Source organism: Asparagus officinalis, chromosome 8, assembly GCF_001876935.1.
Source record: "Asparagus officinalis chromosome 8, Aspof.V1, whole genome shotgun sequence".
NCBI classification, from domain to species: Eukaryota; Viridiplantae; Streptophyta; class Magnoliopsida; order Asparagales; family Asparagaceae; genus Asparagus; species Asparagus officinalis.
The window spans coordinates 118,814,066-118,840,856 of NC_033801.1; the positions used below are offsets into that span (position 1 = coordinate 118,814,066).

At 38.9% G+C, this 26,791-nt stretch overlaps 1 protein-coding gene across 1 annotated transcript; it reads left to right on the forward strand.

The window, feature by feature from the left end:
* On the forward strand, positions 396-1,158 carry LOC109822280. The gene has a single exon (XM_020388456.1). The coding sequence runs from the start codon at positions 400-402 to the stop codon at positions 964-966; it is 567 nt and encodes a 188-aa protein (XP_020244045.1). The 5' UTR covers positions 396-399; the 3' UTR covers positions 967-1,158.

A 26,791-nucleotide genomic window follows, 5' to 3' on the forward strand; every position in this document is an offset into this window, starting at 1 on the left:
CTGTATCATGCATTGCTATTTATGTTAATATAATACACTTTCTTATATGTTCAAAATTGTCAAATTTCTTACCTTAATAAGAGAAGTAAGAAGATCCTAGAATACAAATGACGTATGAGTTCTTAGTTGAAGATTTGAGGATACAAATAACATAATAAGTATTTTTTTTCTTAAGATTTTATCCAAAATCATAGTTGCTTTTATAGAATTGGATACAAAAAATAAATATATTGATATCAGGAGAGGATCCATGTCCTTCATCAAAACCACACGCTCTGCTTAACCACTAACACCCTAATCATAGGCCACTACCTAAATAACTACCTAACTGATTCAAGCTCATCTCTATTTATATCACGACCACCAAAACAAAGGGTACCCCTCTCATAAATGCACAAAATGGCCAAGTCCTCAACACCAAAAACCCTAGGTGACAAATCCTTCAAAGGGGTAGCCAACCTCATAAAGCTCCTCCCAAGTGGCACAGTCTTCATCTTCCAATTCCTCAGTCCTCTCCTCACCAACAAAGGCCAATGCACCACCCTCAACAAATACCTCACCGGCGCTCTCCTCGTTCTATGTGCATCTTCATGTTGCTTCTCCTCCTTCACCGATAGCATCACCGGTACTGATGGAAGAGTCTACTATGGCATTGTGACGGTCAACGGTCTACGTAAGTTCATTGACTCTGGTTCTGATTCTGACTCTGGCTCTTGTTTTGACTCGAAATATAAGCTGAAGTTCGGAGATTTCGTGCATGGGTTTCTTTCGTTGATTGTGTTCGCGGTTGTTGCTCTTTTGAGCTCGAATATCGTAACTTGCTTTTATCCGTCGTTTGAGTTGGATAATACGACGGCGATGGTGGTGTTGCCTGCCGCGGTTGGAGGTATAGTTAGCTTCGTTTTCATGGTGTTTCCGAATACCAGGCATGGGATTGGATATGCTGCGAGTGAGAGGTCTAATTGATGCGTTATGTAGCTTTTATTTATTTATTTATTTATAAGAACTTGTTTGTACATTTTTATGCAAGGATTAATGATTGTATGGAGATATGTCATTTTCTAAGGTTGAAGTTTGTGTAATGTGAAGCACTGATTAATTCAAGAAGAATGATCAAGAAACTATGGAACAAAATAAAAAAATTAGAAACAAGCTAAGGCTCTGCCAGTAGACCAATTTGTATGGTTTAGATAAATGGAATGATGTGTGTTGCCCCTTCTGGCCTTTCCCCCCTTGCCTCTCTTTTGTTTCTCATTTCGTTCTTTTTTAAGGCTTTTTCTAGCCAAAAAATTCCTAACTGTTGTAATTTGGTGAGAAAAGATGATAAGGGCCACGCAGTGCCTAAAGCTCTTTGTGCATTTTCCTGGAAAAAAAATAAATGCATGGAGTGCAAAACTTTCAATAACTTAGGGGAAAGAAGTACAATAAATATTCATAAAAGCAAATATTTTACAGCACTATCCATTTTGAGGTTATTAATATGTGAATATAGTCCCACGTTGGAGGGGTTAAGAAAAAAGTTAAATAAATTTAATTAGGAGTTGGGGCTCATACCCACCAGCTATAGTTTTTATGTTAAAATTGAATATTCCTAGCTCTTGTTTAAATCCCATCAACTCGATTGGACCCCGAACATATCAAGGGAACCCATAGATCCGCATATGAGTGATATAGTCTGGGACGGATCTTCGTAGGGAGTGATATAGTCTGGGTTAGCCACTGTGAGTGAAGTGGTGGAAGGTCGTACAAATGTTTGATAGTCATGTGCTGTAGTCGAATTGAAATATACTCACAAATTAAAGGCGAGATGTTGAGATTCTTAATATGTGAGTATAGCTTCCACATTGGATAGGTTAAGAAAGAGTTAAAAGTTTAAATTAGGAGTTGTGGCCATTACCTACAACCTATCCCCTTTAGTCCTATAGGGATTTAACGATTATGAAGATTATTTCAAACTTCTAATTCATAAAAACAAAATATTGGAATTTGATTCTATTCAATTCTTATTAAAGTTAGGGCGTTTTACATAGGTACATCAAAATCTATCCTATTTACATATTTATTCCTACTAGGTTTTATGCACGTGCAATGCACATGATTTAGTATATTTGATCTATTTCCTTACTAAAATTTGTTTCTCAGTTCTATTTTGATGGTTTCTACTCACTTATATCTCTAAACTTTAACATTGTGATTATTTATTTTCTTTAATATTTATTTAAATAATAAGCTACACCCAATTTAAATTTTCATGTTGATAATTTAATAGGAAACAAATGTAATCCAAATCTAATTTGAATTATCATGTTATTTAGATGAACATGAAGCCAAGTTTGACTTGAGAAAGTATAGTGTTGCGAAAGTGAAAAATACTTCAAAAAATAGCATTATAAAAGGAAGATGAATAATTAAAGCTAATAAGACGAGATGATTGGTTAAAGTGGGCTAAAACAACACAAAAGAGAAAATAGAGTTTGTTCCTAATCCTTTATAGACTTTTAAAAAAATCATAAACTAAAAATTAATGCTAACTCTAGAATACGTTTATACGATGAAAGTATTCACATAAGCAAATAAAAATACTTAATAAAGTTCATGAAAATTTCTTCTAAAGATTCATAATTTACTCAAAAAAATAAACTATTTTATAAAGTATTTAAAAAATAGCTTCCTTCATTTCTTCTATTTTTTTTATTGAGCCGACATCAATCTTTCTCTACGTTTATCTTTTTCGATAAAATTAGAATACTTTTAGATGCTAAAAAGTTAAATTTATATATCTTAATAAAAGAATATCAAACAACTACTATTTTCTTTGCTAAGACTTGAAATTTAAGTGTTTTTTGTGATTTTGAATTTTTAAGAGCGTGGTTTGCAAATTTTAAAACATTGAGTGTATTTTTAAAAATTTTTAATTTTTAGTTGGGTGCTTGTAATTTTCATGTATCATGTATTGGTGGTAAGTTTTCGAATGTTAGTATATTTCTTGCAACTCTAAAATTTTAAAGGTGTATTTTTATAATTATTAAAACTTTGGATTATTTGTTATAAAATTTAAATTTGTAGCAGTCTACTGATAATTTTAAGATTTGATATGCACTGGTTGTAAGATTTAAAATCTCATGGTTTTTTGTGATTTTTAACTTTTTAAGGAGTTTTTGTAATTTTTATAACTTTGATGTTATTTTTACGAATTTTAAATTTTTAGGTGCCTGATGGTAAGCTCTTGAATTCATTTTTGTTCTTTGCAAGTTTTGAAATTTTAGAATTTCAGAATGCTATTTTATTATTTGAAACTTTTGAGGGTGTTTTTATAATTTTTGAAATGTTGAGAGTGTCAATTGCAAATTTTAAGTTCTTTGGAGGCTGTTACTGTTGTGCCTGAAGCTGTGTCGAGGAACCAAACCAAACGCCAATCCAAGAGAGCCAAACGAATCAAATATCAATGCACAAACAAAACACCAATTTTAACGTGGTTCGGCAAGTTGCCTACATCCACGGGGCAAGGGGAGATGGGGTTTTCACTAATAGAGAAAGAGTACAAACTGAGATTACAAATCACTCGAAGGAACAAACTAATCTCACCAACAAAACTCTTAATCTCTCCAAATAAAACCCTAAACAAATAGCTCAGAAAATACCTTTTTTCTGTGCTCCAAATAGCCCTCAATCAATGCTTAATCAAAGCCTAAACCAAGCATTGGAAACCCTAAAAAACGTGTCTCTATTTATAGCAAAACACAATCCCAAACTGATTGGGATTCTAAAAACGAGTCTGCCACACCCTGCACCATGGGTGTGGCAGAGGGTGTGGTGCAGGACAGATTCTGCCACACCCTGCACCGTGGGTATGGCAGAGGGTGTGGTGCAGGACAGATTCTACCACACCCATGGCAGATACCACACCAGGGTGTGGTGGAGTCTGTTTTGGATTATTCTTCACGTTTTTCACAATTCCTTCGCCGTTTTCACAATTCTCCACCTCGACGAAGTGTTCCCAACACTGAGTCGACACCAACCAAAACAAATGCCTCACTTGTTGCATCCAGTACGCCACGGCAACGGACTCATGACAACGGATTCCATCCACACAAGTCGAGACCCAAACGGGAGTGCGAACACTCACCTAAACGTCGGTATCTACTCACCAAATCGGCTGCATCAAAACTGACTGCCTACGTATCCTCTTGCCTAAGGAATCAAGCCTTCACATAGTTCACCCAAACGGCCTCCAAAGGTCCTCAAACAAATAGAAAAGTCTGCAACTCTTCCCCAATATCGCCAACGGATCTGCAACTAATAGCGGCCCCAAAATGATACAAATCAAACACCTCCATCTGAGGTGAACTAATGGCTGTATCCAAATAATGTCCACCAGCTGCAACCGAATCCAAAACCAATCCATCATCTGCATCCGAAATCAAATGATCCCCAACCTGTGTCACCTCAGCTGGAATCCCAAATGACACAGTATGATCTGGAGTATGTGGAATAAGTTCCACCCAACGTGAAGTAGCATCACCCTCCACCTGCTGCGATATCCAAACGACCTGATCAACACTCTCCACCTGCCGAGAGTCAAAAATAACATTCTTGCTCAGAACAAAACCAGAAGCTCCCAAACGATAATCAACTGAGCCTCCGAACCCCAAACGCGCAATCGGATCAAATCTCACATCCTCGATGTGACCAAATGCTGGGTATCCAAATATCCGACGTAACCCAAAATCTGAAGCAGCTCCACCAGATCCAATAACTCCTAATGCAGCAGTCGGCGATCTGTGACTAAGATGACCCAAATATGTCGAAGCTCCAGAACTAATGCTCGACAACCAACACCGATCCTCCTCCAGAAAGGAACGACCCATCGAAACTGTCATCTCATCTCGTCGCCCCAAAATCTCCACACCAATGAAGTGTCTCCTATTGCCGTGAGCTCGGCACAAATGCAAGAAAGGACCCTTATCAAATCTAGAACAACGAGTTACCTTTCTGCCAATACACTTCTTCTAATTGTTGTTGACTTCTAGGACTTTACACCAACGGGAACTGGTCGTGATCCAATAATGCCCAGAACAATCTTCAACTGCGGAAACTAAGATACGATTACCTCCCAATGATGCCTCCTTGGAAGGCCCCCAAATGCCTGACTGAACACCTCCTAAAAGAACCCTCGCTCGATGGATAGGAATGCCAAACTCCACCATGGTCTTGCTCATCCCAATATGCTTACAGGACTTTAATCTGCAGGTCATAGCACTCCTCAACAACCAATGCACGGCATTACCAATCATATACCCCAGCACCAAACAATGCCACAGTCTAGCCGAATCTGATGAAGTCGTCATTTCCCTATCAATCACCGTGCTTCCGTGCAAATAATACAAATTTCTTCTTCTGACGCCCTTCATCACAATCATGGACCCAAATGTAACCTTCAAGCGTGCATCCGCCAAGGTCACCCTATAGCCTGCTGCCTCCAAAGCTCCAAGTGAAATGATGTTCTTCTTCAACTGAGGAACGAACCTCACTCCAACCAACTCCCGAATCACCCCGTCACTCATCCTGATCCGAACGGTACCGATACCACCAATAGAGCATTTGTGATCATTCCCCATGAGCACGAAATCCCCTCTTTCCAACTCCTGAAAGCTGGAGAACCAATCCCTCCTAGGGCAAATGTGGTATGTAGCCCCCGAATCCACTAACGCCTCTGCTACCGACTCAGTCGAATTCTCCTTATCCTTCTTTCGAAGCTGATAATTCACAAGTGCAGCGGTGACCTCACTATACGAAAGAGATGCCTTCCCATTAATAAGAGTAAGAACGAAGGTCTCATATTCCTCGTCGGGCAAGGAACTCAACAACAACAACGCCTTGTCCTCATCTTCAATCACCACATCTACATTCGTCAAATCCGCAAGAAGCTTCGTGTAGTGGTTCATGTGATCACCAATGGAGGTTCCTTTCTTCAACTGGAAGCGGTAAAGCCTCCTCTTCAAATGCAAGCGATTCTCCACACTCTTGGTCAAATACTTGCTCTCAAGGATCTTCCAAATCTTCTTTGCAGAAGTCTCATTGATCACATCATACTTTAGATCTTGAGTGAGACAAGACCTAATCATACCACACGCCGTTCTGTTCATCTTTTTCCAAACCTTCTCATCAATATTGTCCGGTTTCCCGTCCAACTCTAACGTATCTTCCAAATTTTGCGCATTGAGCGCATCCATGACTTCGCATCGCCAAAGTCCAAAATTGTTGTGCCATTGAATTTTTCCACGTCAATCTTCATCGAGTGGATATTCAAGCTTTGGACAGTCTTCACGCCGGAAGTACTGCCCACAACTCCTTCTTTCTCGGCCATAATCCTCAAAACACCACCAAGCCAATACGGAAACAAACGAGAAATAGATCCAAACTGAAAAAGACGAGATTTTTACTAAAAAGATCTCACATTTATCACCAAACGAAGCCCTAGATGAACTTCCAAAGCGATCTACTGCTCCAAATAGCCCAAGCGTTGCCCGAGCTCTGATACCACTTGTTGTACCTGAAGCTGTGTCGAGGAACCAAATCAAACGCCAATCCAAGAGAGCCAAACGAACCAAATATCAATGCACAAACAAAACACCAATTTTAACGTGGTTCGGCAAGTTGCCTACATCCACGGGGCAAGGGGGGATGGGGTTTTCACTAATAGAGAAAGAGTACAAACTGAGATTACAAATCACTCGAAGGAACAAACTAATCTCACCAACAAAACTCTTAATCTCTCCAAATAAAACCCTAAACAAATAGCTCAGAAAATACCTTTTTTCTGTGCTCCAAATAGCCCCCAATCAATGCTTAATCAAAGCCTAAACCAAGCCTTGGAAACCCTAAAAAACGTGTCTCTATTTATAGCAAAACACAATCCCAAACTGATTGGGATTCTAAAAACGAGTCTGCCACACCCTGCACCATGGGCAGTGCAGATTCTGCCACACCCTGCACCGTGGGTATGGCAGAGGGTGTGGTGCAGGACAGATTCTACCACACCCATGGCAGACACCACACCAGGGTGTGGTGGAGTCTGTTTTGGGTTATTCTTCACGTTTTTCATAATTCCTTCGCCGTTTTCACAGTTACTAATTTCTAAATTTGATGTTTGCTATTTTAAGTTTTGAAATATCAGGATGTTTTGTGTAATTTTAAACTTTTAATGTTATTTTGTGCAATTTTTGAAGCTTTTTGGGTTTTTTTATAATACTTCATATATTGTAGTATGTTTGTTCTTTACCTTAACAAATTAATATAGTAAAGCTGTTTCATGTATTTTATTAGTCTTCTTTTAATTTGTTAAGCTATAGGTAGTTCACATGGGGTCAAGATAGGATATAATTATGATTAGGATATATATTTAAATGAAATATTGAAAAGAGTGAAGGGTAATATTGACTATGGAAAGATTTTCCCTAACTCGTAATTTTTAAAGTGAGTATGATATGATATGATACAAAGACAATTAGATTTACTCTGTCATTTAACAACACTAATTTTCAAGCGAAGCACAGATAAAATTACAAAATTTTGTTATCTCTACCTTTTTAAGCGTCTATGAAACTAAAAGCTCTAGTTTAGCCAAATTATTATGCATTTAGCAAATTTGAACCCAACCATCACTGAGAATCCTAGTATGTGTAATTGAACTAAGAGGATAAACCGGTAGAATCCATCATCCATTGACGCACGCCTCAATGAATCATCCTACCTTTAAACTTTGATCTTGCAGGAAACTTGATGAAACATGACAACCAGGTAATATGCAACTAATAATCGACTGCGGGTAACCGATAGAAGTCTTAATACTGAAAACTTTATACACTTACCGGATATACAGTTATGTCATAATATAGAGACCGAAATTGATCCTATACAACTTGTCTTTCGCCCTTACACGATATTGCTGGTGTTGGGTGTAGCCCAAACCTACCTACAGGCGAGCTCGGCGAGTTGCAGATGAGCTCGAGGCTTGATCAGGCGAGGTCGACGTGGTCCAGGTGAGATCGACGGAAATCAGCAGGCGAGCTCGAGGCTTAACATGGCGAGGTCGACGCGGTCAGGCGAGGTTGACAAGATCAGGCGCGGTTGACGCGGTCCAGGCGAGATCGACGGAGATTCGCAGGCGAGCTCGAGGCTTGCGTTAGGCAAACTTGAGGTGGCACAGCTCCGCAGGCGAGCTCGAGCGGGTGAGGCGCAGGTGAGCTCCAAGATCATCAGGCGAGCTCTAACTGATTCATGCGAGCTTGAGGCCTCTACAAGCGAGAAGGAGACGCAGACGAGCTCCAGCAACAGCTTGTCGCCAGGCTGTCGCTAGGGTTTCCCTTCTGTCGCCAGGCTGTCGCTAGGGTTTCCCTATAAAAGGGAAACCCAGAGCTCGAGCCCTGTTGGGGGCTTTTTTCTTTTCTCACGATTTCTCCCTGGCGGCGGCGTTTTTTTCATCTGTTCTTCTCTCTTTGTCTCCCGTACTCACGATTGTTAGGGGAAGGGAATTTAAGAAGGGGAATTAAAGAAGAGTTATTACTGTAGCTACAGTAACAACCTTTGCATTTATTGATAGATCTCAAGTTTGAGATCTGGTCTTGCATTGTAATTTCTTTGATTAATAAGAAATTAATCGTGTGGTTCCTGAGAATGTAGGCAAGTTTGCCGAACCTCGTAAATCTTGATGTATTTTTCTCTATACCGCGTTTCTTATTATTTTAGGGGTTTAGTGTAGCCCCCGATTATTTCCCAACAACTGATATCAAAGCCTGAAACGATCTAGAGGAAGTCGGATTCAAGTGAGAGCAATGACCGCAGATGAAGGAAATGTGAGATTAGAAAAGTTTGATGGAACATATTTTGGATTTTGAAAGATGCGGATAGAGGATTATCTGTACCAAAAGAATCTGTATCAACCCCTTTCAAGGAAGAAGCCGTAGTCTATGAAGGAAGATGAGTGGAACCTTCTAGACAGACAAGCCTTCACAGTTATCAGATTGACACTAACTCGCAATGTTGCGTTCAACATAACGAAGGAAAAGACCACAACAGGTTTTATGGCAGCACTCTCAAATATGTATGAGAAGCCATCAGCCATAAATAAAATTCATTTGATGAGCCGGTTATTTAATCTGAGAATGACGGAAGACGCGTCAGTAGCACAACATCTCAATGAACTCGACACGGTCACAACCCAATTGAGTTCAGTTAAAATTGAGTTTGATGAGAAAGTTCGAGCATTGATCTTTTTTTCTTCCCTACCAGAAAGCTGGCACGCTACAGTCACGGCTGTGAATAGCTTATTGGGAAGCAACAAGTTAAAGTTCGATGATGTTCGTGATCTGGTTCTCAGTGAGGAGATCCGACGGAGAGAGTTAGGTGAAGCTACAACCTCTTCAGTATTGCATGCAGAGTCAAGAGGTAAAAATTCAACTAGAGGGAATAGACGAGGCAAATCAAACTATAGAGGTAGATCAAGGGATAGGAGGTCCAAGTCAAGGAATCCAAGCAACAGCTCAAAGACTATCGAGTGTTGGAATTGTGAAAAGACCGGGCACTACAAGAATCAGTGCAAGAGTGCATAGAAGGAGAAGGAGGCACAGACAGAGGTGAATGTCACTTCCACCTCAGGAGGTGAATGTCACTTCCACCTCAGGAGGAGACGTCGCTTTGATATGCTATTTGGAGAGCAAGGAAGACTTGGGTGTTAGACTCTAGAGTGTCGTTCCATGCAACTTCTCAGAAAGAATTCTTTGAGAAGTATGTCCCCAAAAATCTTGGATATTTATACTTAGGTGATGATCAATCGTGTGCTATTGTGGTTAACGGTGTAGTAAAAATTAAGTTGAATGGGTCAGTATGGGAGCTAAAGGACGTTAGGCATATTCCCGACCTGAGAAAGAACTTAATATTCGTAGGCCAGTTGGCTAGCGAAGGATACACTACGACCTTTCATGAAGATGATTAGAAGATCTCAAAGGGCTCAATGATGATTACCTGAGGCAAAAAGACTGGTACCCTATATATGACAGCAGGTGCACTCTGTCTGATCTCAGTTGCAGCAGGCAATAAGACTTCAAATTTGTGGCACCAAAGACTCAATCATATGAGTGAGAAGGGATGAAGATTATGCACACAAAGGGAAAACTCCCAAGTCTAGAATCAGTGGAGATAGACATGTGTGAAGATTGCATACTTGGAAAGCAGAAGAGAGTTAGCTTTCAGACAAGTGGCAGAACCCTAAAGAAGAAGAAGCTGGAGCTCGTTCACTCAGATGTGTGGGGACCAACTACCACCTCATCCATTGGTGGGAAACACTACTTCATGACTTTTATTGATGACCACTCTCGAAAAGTATGGGTCTACTTTCTGAAGCATAACTCAGAAGTGTTTGAAGCTTTCAAGAGATAGAAAGCTATGGTCGAGAATGAGACATGTCTGAATTGACAATGGTGGTGAATATGAAGACACCGGATTAAAGAAGTTCTTTTATGAGCACGAGATCAGAATGGAGAGAACTATGCTCGGCACGTCTCAGCATAATGGTGTAGCTGAGAGGATGAATAGAACGTTGACAGAGAGAGCCAGAAGTATCCATATACAATCAGGTCTACCGAAGTAGTTTTGGGCAGAAACAGCCAACACAGTAGCTTATTTGATCAACTGAGGTCCATCGGTTCCATTGGAGCACAAAATACCAGAAGAGGTATAGTGCATAAAGGAGGTAAAACTCTCATATCTTAAAGTTTTCGGTTGTGTAGCTTATGTGCATATTAGTGATCAAGGCAGGAATAAACTTGATCCAAAGTCCAAAAAATGCACTTTCATCGGCTATGGTGAAGATGAGTTCGGCTACCTCATTTGGGACAACGAAAAAAGAAAGTGATTCGCAGCAGAGATGTGATATTAACGAGAAGGTGATATACAAGGACATGCACAAGACATATACCAGTGACTCAGAGAGTGAGTCAATATTTGTAGAGTAGATGATGTCCCAGGTAACCCCTCGGAAGAACCCAATGCAGCAAGTCCTCATCTAGAAGAACCTGTTGGACAGAACGGTGCGCAGGAGCCTGACGCACGAGCTCCGATATTGAGAAGATCTTCTCGACCTCCTATGCCCAACAAGAGATATATGAACTATCTGTTGCTAACAGATGGAGGAGAGGCTGAAAGCTATGATGAACCTTGTCAGAGTGGAGATACAAGCAAGTGGGAGCTTGCCATGAAAGAAGAGATGAAGTCTCTCATCTCAAACCAGACATGGAAACTAGCTGAGTTGTCCATGGGTAAGAAGGCACTACACAACAAATGGGTGCACCAGGTAAAAGAGGAGCAGGATGGCTCCAAAAGATATAAAGCCCGGCTAGTTGTCAAAGGATTCCAATAGAAGGAAGGAATTGACTACACTAACATTTTTGCTCCCGTGGTGAAGCTCAATACTATCAGGACAGTGATGAGTATTGTAGCTATTAAAGATCTTCATCTAGAACAGTTAGACGTAAAGACGGTACTTTTTCACGGAGATCTAGAAGAGGAGATATACATGCACTAGCAGAAGGTTATCTAGAAGAAAAGTAGAAGAACCTAGTGTGCACACTCAAGAAGATTATGTATGGCTTGAAACAGGCCCCAAGACAGTGGTACAGAAAGTTTGACAGCTTCATACACAAGGAAGGTTTCCAGAAGTGCAACACCGACCACTGTTGCTACTTCAAAAGATATCAGTCTAGTTATATAATCTTACTATTGTATGTTGATGATATGTTGGTTGCAAGTATAGATATGGAGGATATCAGGAGTTTGAAGCAGCAGTTGTCAAAGGAGTTTGACATGAAAGACTTGGGTCCAACAAAGAAGATCATTGGAATGCAAATCACGAGAGATAAGAAGAGAGGTCTCTTGCAGTTATCTCAGATAGAGTACATCAACCGTGTATAAGGAGGTATTTATAGGGATAGGGGTCCATAACTATTGAAATGGAATCAAAATAACTGACCAACAACACTCTCTTTGGGTACGTCATTCGCCACTGCTGCGGCCTTTAGCGCGGCAGTCTACACTGTCGCGGCTGAAGAGGCAGTTTCAGCCACGTTCAGCCACGTTTGTAACCGCTCTCCCATGACTAAAATTCCAGTTTTCTCGACGTGTAACTATCCCTCCATGTCAGTGTACGTTCTTCTTTTGTTATGATGTCACGTGGACCCTCAGAGGATGTCAAAAAAAAAATTATCATCAAATCACAAGAAGACGCCCATGAATACGTGCGCCACATTTCATTGCCGCGTCTACGCGCGTCAGTTGTGACTGCCACGCATACGCACATCAGTGATGACTGCCACGCCTACGCATGTCAGTGGTGACTGCCGCACCTACTCGCGTCAGCGTACATGGTTACATGTATTCATGTTGTTCTTCTATGTTGTTTTCACATGTTTCTTTGTTTTTTCTAGCTTTAGATGATCCCCTCTGATTCATTGTTGACCATCATCATCTTCTCTTTATCTTAAGATGTGTTTGGATATCTATAAGCATTTTTTGACTCCTACAGATGCCTCCTCCAAAGTATTTCAGACTCATTCTTTTTATAGAGGAGTCTGGAACACTTTGGATAGGACAGGTCTTATTTGCAATTTCCTTAGTACTTAGTTGAGGAGATTGTGTATAAGGACCTATGAGACGCTTCAACTCTTGACTTCTTTATCTTTTAGTCTACTCAGTGCTTTGTAAAGTAGCTAAAACTCCTACGGTATTGCGTTTATCGGTTGACCGTTACCGAAATCTTGAACTAAAGTTGGTGTTGGACTTGTGAATTTAGCTCTTGTTACTGAACTAATGTCGAATTGATCATCGACGTATCACTCTTCGTGAAAACATAGTTTATACTCGTACGTTGACTGAAGTCTACATAGTTTAAGTTCTTAAGGTATTGGAGCATGGGGGAGCAGTTTATACTCATAAACCTTATCGGAGTGTTCGATAATCAGTTTAACCTCGTGTACCCATTGGGAGGTTCAAGGAGATGCAGTTTATACTCATATACTCATCGGAGTTTTCGGTAATACACTTTGAATACAAAGGGAGATGTACATATGTAAATACCTGTGGAATCGTTGTGTGCATGCGATGCCTTTGCGCATCAGTGTCGACTGCTGCGCTCAAGCGTGCCAGTGGAGACTGACGCGCTAACGCACGTTAGCATTGACTGCCGCGCACAGAAGTAGTCAGTCGGGTTTAAAAAACAAACCTCGGGCCTTTTCGGGTCATTTTCCCCGCTATTCTGAGTTTGAAATTCTCCCAAATACCCTATAAAACCACCCTTTGACTCTTCTCCTCCCCATCTCTTCAAAACTTGTTGATTTTGTTCGAGGGAAAGTTAGGGTTTTTTCGGGGGATCTTCTCAGATTCGAACGTTTTCTTTGGTTTTTTCACCCTTCGAGCTTGGTTCCCCTTTGATCTGTGGTAAACCGAACCCATATCACATATATTAGGTTTGTTTTACCTTTTGTGCTTGAAATCTCATCTGAAAACCCTAATTTCTTTGTTTTTAGGTCGTTTCCACCATGTCTCCCAAAAGATCTCATGTTCCCAATGGTAAATCAGTGGCTCAAACGTCGGAGGAGGTTGAGACCGCTGCTCCATCTTTTGGAGGTAAACTTCTCATGCTTTTCTTCATTCAAAGTTATAATTTTTCATTCATATCCTCGTTTGTCTCCTTTGAGAGTCATCCGGGAAGAGTTGACATCCTCCTTCGAGGGGATTGACACTAAAAGAATACATACCTTGTTTGACCAAGGCATGTACCACGGCGAAGGCACGGATTTTGTTCAAACTCGTGGCTTTTCAAAGGCAACAACCGATGTTTAGTTACCGTGACAGTGGACACTACCGCGGCTACGCGCGGCAGTTTCCCCTGCCGCGGTAACTAAGAACAAAAAATTTGTTCTTTTAGCCTCCTCTTTATTCAATTGTGTTCCAGCATTGTTTGCAGTCCACTTTCCTTCCATTGCTCTTTCTGATGGAGAAAATCCCGGTCAAAGTAGTACTCTTCATGCCTCTTTTGATGGTTATTTTCTAATTAGAGAAGCCCGTCAGTTTAGTGAGGATTGTGCTGACAATATCCCTGAGCTGATTTACGAGGGAAGTCATCGTACATTGCGTTAATTACTAACCGACTTGCCCTTAACACCTATTCGAGATTCTACTGAGCCACTAAGGAAGCCTGATTATTTGTTCGGGGATTCAGTTGAAGATCCTGACACTCTTTGCTGTGGTTCCAAAGCTTGCTTGAATGAATATGATGGGGAACTTCTATTTCTTCCTCTGTTTCCCCAGCATTACTCATTTTTGCAAATACGGAATTTAACCATATCGAGGAAGATGTCGTGGTATTTGATAGAGGACTATGAACGTATCCATTATGGGTTAATTGGTAGAGATATTAAGAATCCTAGCTCTAGTGGTCGGCATACACTCAGTGGACTTCACCCTGGGGTACTTCGACCAGATAGTGCACCTTAGAACAAATTAATGATAAAGGCCAATACTGTGAAGAATCAACTCGCTCGATTAGGTAGAGAATTTCCCCTTAGGAAGTTTAGATATTTTGGTTGGATTCATTCGCTTGCGGATAAGTGGTGGACCAGGATGACTAGCTACGTACTCGGACTTTGGGGTCGAGAATTGACTGACATATTGATGCGGCATAAACATGTACCAAAGAGGTTGTAAGTGCACAACCGTGTCAAGTTATAGTATTTAAGATATCGATCCCACGAGGAAGGTGTTTTGTAGGAGAAAATATAAAATCGGTTCTTATGTTGTGTGCGTGACAAATAGGAGTGATGAGTGATTGTGATTGTAGAGAGATAATGAGAGTGATAGTGTGTAGATCAATGTGTTTGAAAATAAATGTGATCAATAAGGTAAGAAAGAAGAATGAATAAAATTGAGAAACAAATCAAAAATAAATTCAAGAATAAAAGAAAATGCAAGAAATTGAAGATGGTGGATTCAATTATAGATATGGGTAATCTAAAATTAAACCCACTTCTTAGAAAAGGGTGATTCCCTAGAGGGTTCTAGCCTAAAGGCGAATCAAACAAAATAAAAATAAACAAAAAGAAAAACTAAACCCAAGAGGGTTCTAGCCTCAAGGTGAATAGTGTAAGAAATTAAAATCTAACTACAAAATAAATTGCAAAATCTAAACTACAAAATAAAATTGCAAGAATTAAATGCACAAAAATAAATATACTCTATAAGCATAAAATAAATCTAAGGCAAGAGGGTTCTAGCCTCTTGGCTATTTAACAAGAAAATAAAATCTAACTACAAGCATATAAATAAATCTAAACTAATAAGCAATAAAAGAGAAAAAGAAAAGAAATGCAAACCTTCAAATAATTCTCCATCTTCATCTTCATCTTCATCATCCAATAAAGAGAAGAAGAGAAAAATTTAAAGTGGTAAAAAAAAAAATTATTATTAATTGCAACTAAAGTTATAATTTTGGAAGGCCTTCTCAATTAAGAGTAGTCCTCCTCTCCAAAAGGAGTTACAAAAATTTTTACCCCTCTAACCCCTCACTCTCTACCCCTATTTATAGTAAACATCGGTGAATGAGAGTCATTGGATCAAACTTGAGCCCCAAGACAAGCAAAATCAGCTATTGACGCGCGCTACAGTAATCTGGTATCGATGCAGGCATCGATGCCGGTATCGATGCCAGCATCGATGCCCACATCGATGCCGACATCGATGCCCTCTATTTCCAAATTCTGATTTTACGGATAGCTTCGTCTCGTTGAGATAGGCGATTTTCATATATTATATGTTAAATTCCGCCTTCCGGATTAGGAGATATCGTCATTTCTTTATGGCCAACCATTTTGAATATGATTTCTTTTCATATTGGATTTTGGATTTTCTCCGGCTTCTACAGGCTATACGACTTCATTCTGGGCTTTTGGATAATTTGGAAATTGATTTTCCAATGTGCTTCTTTGCTTCATTTCTTCATTTAATCAATGGGTTTTTGTTGAGAGATGAGAGTTTGAGATTTATTCTTCATTAACCTGCAATTAAAAAATAAAAATAATTATTAGTGGTATATGTATTCATATAAAATAGATAATGAGGGTATAAAACTATAATAAAATATGATTATCAAATACCCCCATTTTTATATATAACTCTAAGGTATATTTTCAAGAAAATTTTCTCATTGTAGCAATACAAAACCAAGCCAAACTTAGAAATTTAATTTAAAAGTTTTGAAAAGAACATGCTAACTCTTTGTTTTAAATAATTTTCAAGTTGCTTGATTTAAAATATTTTACAAGACCATATATACTACTATAAAACATTTATTAGTTTTTTTTTAACTCTTTCTTCCTTGGTGATTTTTTTCTACTTTCACGGGCTTTCTAAGTGACCATTTAACGAGTTTTGGGCCAATGTATCCCAATCCAAATGGGCTTAGGTCATTAAGTATGGAAATACTCCTTGGGCTTAATTACTCGGTCAGCTTAGGCTTTCTAAGATAGAATCACCTTGAATTAAAGATTTTTTTTTCTTTTTGGTGCCCATTTTTCGCACTCTTCTTTTGCAATTTTTTTTTTGTATATGTATATATATTTTGAAAATATGTAAATCAAGACACTTTGAAAAAATTATTTTCAACTCTAAGTTAAGCATGCAAAAATTTCATTATTTTAAATAAAAATCCAAGTTAAGGCTTAAATAAAGTATACTACTTTGAAAATCATTTCTTAAGAAATTTATTTAGAGTTATCATAAAAGGTGATCTTAAGTAAATAACCAACTAGGGATTAGAAATTTTCAAATTTATCAAATAAATCAATTATTACATAACTCCATCAATTTGGCAAGTGACGATATTTTTATAATTTTTTTTAAGAAAAAGGGGAAAAAATGTAAAATGTAAAATAAAGAGAAAAAATAACTAATTCCCATCCCTACACCTAAATTTTGCATTGTCCTTAATGCAAACTCTATGATGCATAAAGTAAAGCAGATAAGAAGTGAAGCACTTACATTTGGTCGGCTGATAAAAATCTGCAATTACCTTTGGTTTGAGGAGGATGAAATCAAAATTTTATTCTTTTTCTTTTTTTTTCTCTCTTTTTTTTCTTCTTCTTTTTTTCTTTTTTTCTTTTTTTTTTCTTTTTTTTTTGAAAACTAAACAAGAAACTCTTATATGAGAGAAGAATAAATTCTTTTTATTATTTTGAAATAAACAAAATAAACAATGTAGAATGAAATATTTAACATGAAGAGTTCATGTTCTACATTGAATCCTACCTTATTGCTGAAAATTCTCCCACGGATTTTAAATAAATTCAACATGATATAATCAACAATGTGCTAAAATTCTAAGCATTCCGGGGTGTTCAATGATTTTTGTGGCAATGGAAGGTAGGTATTATTGGTGTCATGCATATTGGACTAAGATTCTTGATTTGTGAATGTGTGTTCTCTAACAACCAATTTTTTTTAATAATTTTCTCAACCCCAGGATTCATGGTTGATGTGTAAAAATTTGGTTGTTGTTTATTTTCCAAAAAGCTTAGTTCATCAACTCTAACAACCAATTTTTCTTTAACAATTTTCTCAATCCCAAGATTCATGGTTGATGTGTAAAAATTTGGTTGTTGTTTATTTTCCAAAAATCTTAGTTCATCAAGAAAGAGTTTTTCAAAATTCAGTTCAAAGCAGCAATTGTCCAACACAGTTTCTTTATTTTGACAAACCTGATCTGCTTCTCCTAATATTTTTAGCTCCTCACCAAAAATTTCCTTAAAACTTAGATCTGACTCTTCTTCTTCTTCCCTCGGTCTTTCCTGAATTGAATTATCAGGGGAAAAATGAATTGGAACAAGAATTTGGCTTAAAGGTGTTCTTTCCTGATTATCGACCTGTTTTCCTGACTGTAGTGCATTCATTTGAGTGTCCTTAGGATTGACCACGGGTTGACTCAAAATTTCTCCTTCCTCTTCTTCACTTATGGCAAGCTGTACAGCCATTTTTTAGCTTTATCCTTAAGAGCAAATGGAATAAATCTAAGCTTAACCGCATCTTCATTTAATTCTCTCATTTTAATCATAATACACACTTCCTCAAATTCCGAAATAAAAATATATGCGTCTTCTGTTTCATTACCAAGGAATTTGGGAAGCATGTTTATGTATTGCGGTCTAAGCTCAAAATTTATTCCATTTGTTTCGGGAAGCCTAATGCACGAGGGGGTTGCATTCCTAATGGGATAGCACATATCCTGAAGAACTGGTTGATTTGCCATTTCTTGGGTTGGTTCAACACGAATTAAACGATGAGAATTATCCCGAACCCAAATTTGCATACACCAAAACAATTTTTTTTTTAAGAAAAGAAAGAAAATTAGTTTTTTTTTTGAGAAGATAAAGAAAAAGAAAAATCCTAACTAAAACAAATCAAAACAATCACTTTTCAATCACTCTAATTCTAGGGTTTAGCCTAATTCACTAGACCAGCTCCTAACCAAAAACTCCTACAGTGAAAAGATCAAAGTTTTACCCAGGTAGTTAGCCAGGTAAGGATAGTACTAGAGGGTGATCAAAGATCAATTAAGTACCTCTTTCCTTGCGGAGCGCTTTACGCAACCCCTAAACCTTGCCTTAGACACCAACTAATCTGAGAAAACTTAAACCGGTTCACTTAAGGATTTCTTGTTCCTTATTGAGCTCGAATCCTTAGGGGCCAACGTCTAATGAGTTTTATTAGGCTTGGGTGGTGTAGTGAGGAATTAGTGATTTTTGGGCTAAGGAAAGGGTGATGAAATCCCTCACCTTATCTTGATTATGGGGTTTTGCCCTTAAAAATATTTTTAAGTGTGTGTCAAATCAAGATGCTCAAATCACTTGGTGAATTCCTACACTATATGAAATGCAACCCTATGAATTAAAAGCAACTAAAAAGGATGGAAAAGAAAAATCTTTTTTTTTTAATTAGGGTTAACAATCAAACAAATGAGAAGGGGGGATTTGTTTGAATTTATTATCTTGTTAGTAAATGTCAAAGTGGAGGATGGATTTTATTATGGTCAACAAAAAAAATAAAATCTCTTTTTTTTAAGTCCTAATTGTCTCTAATTGTGAAGAATAAGCTAAAGGGTGGAATTAACAACTAGAAAGAGGACTTACCTGAAAGCAAATCTTCAAATCCTAGCTCTCCAATCCGCGATCTTCAAGCTCCAAGCGTTTCCTTCACAAAAAACACACAAGTTAAAGAACCAAAATAATTAAAACCTACTTAAGCACCTTCCCCGGCAACGGCGCCAAAAACTTGATGCGGCATAAACATGTACCAAAGAGGTTGCAAGTGCATAACCGTGTCAAGTTATAGTATTTAAGATATCGATCCTACGAGGAAGGTGTTTTGTAGGAGAAAATATAAAATCAGTTCTTATGTTGTGTGCGTGATAAATAGGAGTGATGAGTGATTGTGATTGTGGAGAGATAATGAGAGTGATAGTGTGTAGATCAATGTGTTTGAAAATAAATGTGATCAATAAGGTAAGAAAGAAGAATGAATAAAATTGAGAAACAAATCAAAAATAAAATTCAAGAATAAAAGAAAATGCAAGAAATTGAAGATGGTGGATTCAATTATAGATATGGGTAATCTAAAATTAAACCCACTTCTTAAAAAAGGGTGATTTCCTAGAGGGTTCTAGCCTAAAGGCGAATCAAACAAAACAAAAATAAACAAAAAGAAAAACTAAACCCAAGAGGGTTCTAGCCTCAAGGTGAATAGTGTAAGAAATTAAAATCTAACTACAAAATAAATTGCAAAATCTAAACTACAAAATAAAATTGCAAGAATTAAATGCACAAAAATAAATCTACTCTATAAGTATAAAATAAATCTAAGGCAAGAGGGTTCTAGCCTCTTGGCTATTTAACAAGAAAATAAAATCTAACTACAAGCATATAAATAAATCTAAACTAATAAGCAATAAAAGAGAAAAAGAAAAGAAATGCAAACCTTTAAATAATTCTCCATCTTTATCTTCATCTTCATCATCCAATAAAGAGAAGAAGAGAAAAAATTAAAGTGGTAAAAAAAATTATTATTATTAATTGTAACTAAAGTTATAATTTTGGAATGTCTTCTCAATTAAGAGTAGTCATCCTCTCCAAAAGGAGTTACAAAAATTTTCACCCCTCTAACCCCTCACTCTCTACCCCTATTTGTAGTAAACATCAGTGAATGAGAGTCATTGGATCAAACTTGAGCCCCAAGACAAGCAAAATCAGCTATTGACGCGCGCTACAGTAATCTGGTATCGATGCAGGCATCGATGCAGGTATCGATGCCAGCATCGATGCCCACATCGATGCCGACATCGATACCCTCTATTTCCAAATTCTGATTTCACGGATAGCTTCGTCTCGTCGAGATAGGCGACTTTCATATATTATATGTTAAATTCCGCCTTCCGGATTAGGAGATATCGTCATTTCTTTATGGCCAACCAATTTGAATATGATTTCTTTTCATATTGGATTTTTGATTTTCTCCGGCTTCTACAGGCTACACGACTTCATTCTGGGCTTTTGGATAATTTGGAAATTGATTTTCCAATGTGCTTCTTTGCTTCATTTCTTCATTTAATCAATGGGTTTTTGTTGAGAGATGCGAGTTTGAGATTTATTCTTCATTAACCTACAATTAAAAGATAAAAATAATTATTAGTGGTATATTTATTCATATAAAATAGATAATGAGGGTATAAAATTGTAATAAAATATGATTATCACATATGATTACATATCCTGATTCGAGCCAGCATGTACGATCTTTCGATAAGCGTGGATCATTTTCTCGCTTTATTTGAGTCTTATAACCTGGATATGAACACGTTCTTCACTAAGTATGGGGAATTAAGACTTCCACTTCACGAGATGATGAAAGTATCAGTATTACCCGATGGGGAATATTCTGTACCAAGAGTACTTTCCTTCTAACCGTCAACTTCAGAGAATAAAGAAAATGGGTCTTGTGGTTTACGACATTCTTTAGGAATTGACTTGCCATTATCAAACGGCGATAGCAAGGATTAAGGTGAAAAGCAAGAAAGCTGCTCAGATCAGTTTGAAGCAATTCGTCGATTATTTATTCCAGAATCTTGAAAGTTCAACTGGTGAAGAAGTTTGTGAATCGTCTCCTCTGACCCCCTCTAAGATTAATAAGCTAATCGTGAAGATCAATGCTCAGTCTTACATAATTGGATCATCTGAAGGTACTTTCCTGAGCGGCACGAAGTTTAGGACTTTCTTATGGCAAGCCATAAAAAAGATGAAATCAGAGACCCTTCTTGCAGGATATTTAGCCTTATGGCTAAAGAAGTGTGTAGTACCACACCAATCTTCAGATGCTCTCCCTCTTGAAGTTCCGTTTCTGCTGTTCAATTAGCTGTCGGAGGTGAATTATCTTTGCTCTTAGCTATGATTGCTGACATCCATAGTGGCTTACGCAATTTAGCCAACACCTTCACACAAGTGGGTGGCCGGCCTTCAAGTGACATTCCCATGTCAAGATAGAGCTACCATATACATATTTGATGACATGGTTGGTCCTCCACCAAACTGATATGAAGTCAGCTCCCGACATATATGATCTGGAGGTTCCTCTGCTGCAGATCTTAGAGGGATGTAAATGGTTGAGTCCATTTCGACAATGGCATGAAGTGGTGAGGCAATTCAGGATTGCTAGTTGTTAGGAATTCTATAAATATTTCCCTTGATTCTCAGGCGCATATAATGAAATGCTCGTCGATGAGGAAATGCCTGGAACTAATAGGACTTCTCTCAACATGGGCAATTTTAATTGGCTTATGAACATCCGACCGGGTTACCTGGTTTTCCGATCAAAGAATGTTTGCAGAATTGAGCCCTATCTTCCTTGCTGGTTTGCACGACAATTTGGTTACGATCAGTTATACGTTGGGAACCCAAACAGATGGCTAACAACCTGTGGTGGTCTTATTGATGGTGTACGGGCTTGGTTTTGAAATGTTGTCGGCTGTACCGGGGCTCATTTTAGCTTGCCTATCACTGAACCCAAACTTTAAATGACGTTTCTATATTGCCGATGGTTATTAACCGCCAACATGTCCATTAAGAAGAAGAAGATTTTTAAATTAGAAGCCGAAGCTGCTTCTTGGTTGGCTACTAAAGTAGTCCGGAGGACTATCTCTTTCAAGGGAAAGAAGGAGTCTACCACATCTTCCCGTAAAGGGAAACAAATAGCTGACTCAGATGAGAGCGACGAATTTGAAATGTCCGATGAAGAGGATGAGACCGAAGATGAAGCAGAAGCTGATACTCCTCCTTCTCCTGTAGCCCACAGGACTCATCGTGGTTCTTCGCCCAAATCACCAGATGCCCCCTTAATGCCAATACAGATGAAACAAAAGACTATTCCCTTATCCTTTTCCAATAGGATGACAGTTAGGTATCCTATCCAGGGGAAGAAGAAGAGGAGGAGGAGGACACCACTCCTCTTATTAGTAGGAAAAGATTCCGATCCCCCACTTCTTCTCAAACTCAACTCCAAGCTTCCTAGGGAGTTGAATGATGTACAAAATCTCGTTATGAGAGCTCTGTGATTCAAAAGGATATCTGTTCTTCTAAGAGGATTAAGAAAACTATTCATCGACGACGCGACCTCCCACCTATGTCTGAGGAGGAGTCAGCTCACGATATTTTGATCGATGATGGAGGTAGAATCTCATACTCATTTCTCTTTCATTACTTCATTTTCATACACAAAATTTTATTTTCTTCCTTTTTGTAGAGGGTTAAGAAGAGGGAGAAATTCAGGTTGACATTGCTTCATTTTCATACACAAAATTTTATTTTCTTCCTTTTTGTAGAGGGTCAAGAAGAGGGAGAAATTCAGGTTGACATTGCTTCCCCCGATGTTATGGAAACCGAGGAACCCATCTTTGTTCAACAAATGCACCATTCGTTGGATGACAAACCTGCTGGTGTTCAAACAACTTCTCCTACCGACGCCAATATATCAGCCCTAAGCACAAATACAGATATTTCTCCATTCAGAGGGAAATTTCGAGAGATAAGAGAGTCGGATATAGGTTGGGGCACACAGGAGAGAAGTCACTGTAGGCTTTGTGCAAACAGGGGCTATTGAAGGGAGCCAAGAGTGGTAAAATGGAATTCTGTGAGCACTGTGCTCTTGGAAAGAAGACGAAGGTAAAGTTTGGGATGGCCATTCATAGAACGAGGGGCATCCTGGACTATATGCACACAGATGTTTGGGATCCCACCAAGACTGCATCACTTGGTGGTCGACATTGGTTCGTCACGTTCGTTGATGACCATTCTAGGTGATGTTGGGTGTACACCATGACAAAGAAGAGTAAAGTCCTAGATATATTCGTGGAGTGGAAGAAGAGATTAGAAATACAGACTGGGAGAAAGATCAAGATGTTGCGATCCGACAACGGTGGTGAATATACTTCAGACCCCTTTCAGCAACTATGTCGAGATGAGGGTATAGAGAGACACTTCACGGTTAGTCATACATCACAGTAGAATAGGGTGACAGAGAGGCTTAATCAATCTTTACTGGAGAAGGTGCGATGCTTATTACCACAAAGTGGTTCAGAGAAGATCTTTTGGGCTGAGGCACTTACATATGCGAGCTACCTCATTAATAGGTTGCCTTCATTTGCGATTGAGGGGAAAACCCCTATGGAGAAGTGGTCGGGAGAGCCAACACATGATTATGACTAGTTCAAAGTATTCGGGTGCCTTGTATTTTATCATGTGAGAACAAATAAATTAGAACCTCGAGCTAGGAAGACCATATTTGTAGGATTCAAGTGCGGTGTTAAGGGATACAAGCTTTGGGATCTAGTTGATAGGAACATTGTGCTGAGTAGAGACGTCATATTTGATAAGGCTTCTATCTTGAAGTTTCTCAGCTCTCATCGGGTAGAGAGTGACCCGATGGAGGAGATATCACAGGTGGTGGAGATCGATGCAGCTCCACATTATCCAGACGGTACAGTATTTATTAGAGTACTGACTGAGGTGACGTTAGTCTAGCACGATGGTGACACAGAGGATACCAGTACTGATGTGCAGGATCAGGGACTGACGGCTCAGGTTCAGGATTCTATTACGGTTCGGAGATAGAGGATAGACATACGACTGCCAGCACGGTATGCCGACATAGTTACGTATGCACTTCCGGTAGAGAGTATCGATGAGATGGTGCCTACTACATTTAGAAAGGCCAAGCAGAGTTCGGAGGGTGATTCGTGGCAGGTAGCTATACAGGAGGAGATGGAGTCTCTTTATAAGAACGATACATTGGAGCTAGTTGAACTTCCAAAGGGGCAGAAGGCAATTGGTTGCAAGTGGGTATACACAAAGAAGGAGGGCATTGAGGGCACTCCATTGAGGTTCAATGCAAGTGGGTATACACAAAGAAGGAGGGCATTGAGGGCACTCCATTGAGGTTCAAAGCTAGGTTGGTTGTGAAGGGCTATGCACAGCACTCCATTGAGGTTCAAAGCTAGGTTGGTTGTGAAGGGCTATGCACAGGAGGAAGGAATAGATTATAATAAGGTATTCTCTCCGATGGTAAAGCATTATTCGATTCGAATTTTGCTAACTTTGGTGGCACAGTATGGTTTGGAGTTAGATCAGTTAGATGTGAAGACGACATTTTTTTATGGTGATCTTGATGAAGAAATATATATGACTCAGCTATGGGAAGGAAAAATTAGTTTGTAGATTGAAGAAATTGCTATACGGTTTGAAGCAGTCTCCTCGACAGTGGTATATGCAATTCGATGGTTTTATGATTGGTCATTCGTACACTCGGAGCTAATTTGATCCTTGCGTATATTTTTACAAGTGGAAAGGAGATACGCACATCTATTTATTAATTTATGTTGATGACATATTGATTGCCTCTATTTCCAGATATGCTATAGATGAGTTGAAGGCACAACTTTCAAAAGAGTTTGAGATGAAGGATTTGGGTAAGGCGAAGCGTATTTTAGGGATGGAGATCAGCAGAGACAAGAAAAAGGGTAGAATTTATTTGACACATGTGACTTATTTGAAGAAGGTTCTACATTAATTTCATGTTAGCATGGATACGAAGCCAGTTAGTGTACCATCAAGAGCCCATTTGAAGCTTTCAGCTGATCTTTCACCAAAGACAGTTGAAGATTGAGAGTTGATGTCGAAAACTCCATATGCGAGCGTGGTTAGGATCTTGATGTACGCGATGGTATGTACAAGGCCAAATTTGTCACAGGCGGTGAGCATGGTTTTGAGATACATGCATGATCTAGGAGTGGGTCAATGGGACGTCGTGAGATGAATTTTGAGGTACATTCGAGGTACGCTCAATGTTGGTTTGATTTATGAGCGGGACACTACAGATGGGCAGTTATGCATTGGCTATGTTGATTCGGATTCTGTCAGGGATTTGGATAAGCGCCGGTCTACTACGGGGTATGTATTTACTTTGATCAGTGCGCCGGTGTGTTGGAGATGCACCTTATAGTCAACGGCGGCTTTGTCGACGATGGAGGCAGAGTATATAGCAGTTACGGAGGCTGTGAAGGAGGCTATTTGGCTTCGAGGACTTTTGGAGGAACTTGGTATATCACAAAGGTCCGTCACTATTCATTGTGATAACATGAGTGCTATCTATTTGGTGAAGAATCAGGTTTTTTATGCAAGGATGAAGCATATTGACCTTCGTTATCACTTCGTTTGAGATGTTCTTGAAGATGGCGATGTGGAGATTGTGAAGGTCCACACGAAAGATAATCCGACGGATATGCTCACTAAAGTGTTTTGAGTAACAAGTTTGATCATTGTAGAAACTTGTTGCACATTCGTGATTGTTGAGCCCGTTGATGACCATTTGGATAAACTACGGGCCGCTTGATCCCTTGGGAGAGGGGGTACGTAGGCAACCACATTGGTGTAACCGAATTTGGTGAGACGACGCATTAGTGCTCATGTTGGTGTCGGCTCAGTTTTGAGAATACTTCGCCGTGGTGGAGAATTGTTGGATAGCAGGAGTCCTAATATATTTTGGTAACATGAGGTTATTAGGATTCCTAATCTATTTTGGTAACATGAGGTTATTAGAATTTCTAGAGGTTATTAGAATTCCTAATCTGTTTTGGTAACAGGTTATTAAGATTCCTAATTTGTTTTGTTTTTAGTTTTAGGATTCCTAGTCTGTTTTGGTTTTAGGTTTTCTATATATATGGACGATTAGGATCAATCAAAAGGAGGAGAGTTGTAATCAGAGATTAGAGAGACTTTTGAGCATTGTGAGAGGGAGATATTGTGAGCAAGTTGAGAGCTTTGGTTAAGGGTTAGTTTGTGAGTTTTGTGAAACCCTTTGTACTCTTCTTGATTTAGTAGAATCTCCCCATCCTCTCTTCGTGGACGTAGGCAATTTGCCAAACCACGTAAAATTAGTTTGTTTCGCTTTTGTGTGATTTGTAATAGCTTATTTAGGTTCCCTCAACAGGTCAGTCCTAGAACTGATGAGAGGAAGAGCTGATATCCTACTTTGTTGAGATATTTTGCTTAAGGTTCTTGTTTCTTTTGTGAAACAGGAATTCCTATTGCGACCTGACTTTCTTGTTATGTTGCCGAGGTGCTGCCGAAATTTTCGTTGCGCACAACACAAT

What these genes read in the sequence shown, in the direction of transcription:
- LOC109822280 (XM_020388456.1), top strand. Translation starts at nt 400, where the DNA reads ATGGCCAAGTCCTCAACACCAAAAACCCTAGGTGACAAATCCTTCAAA.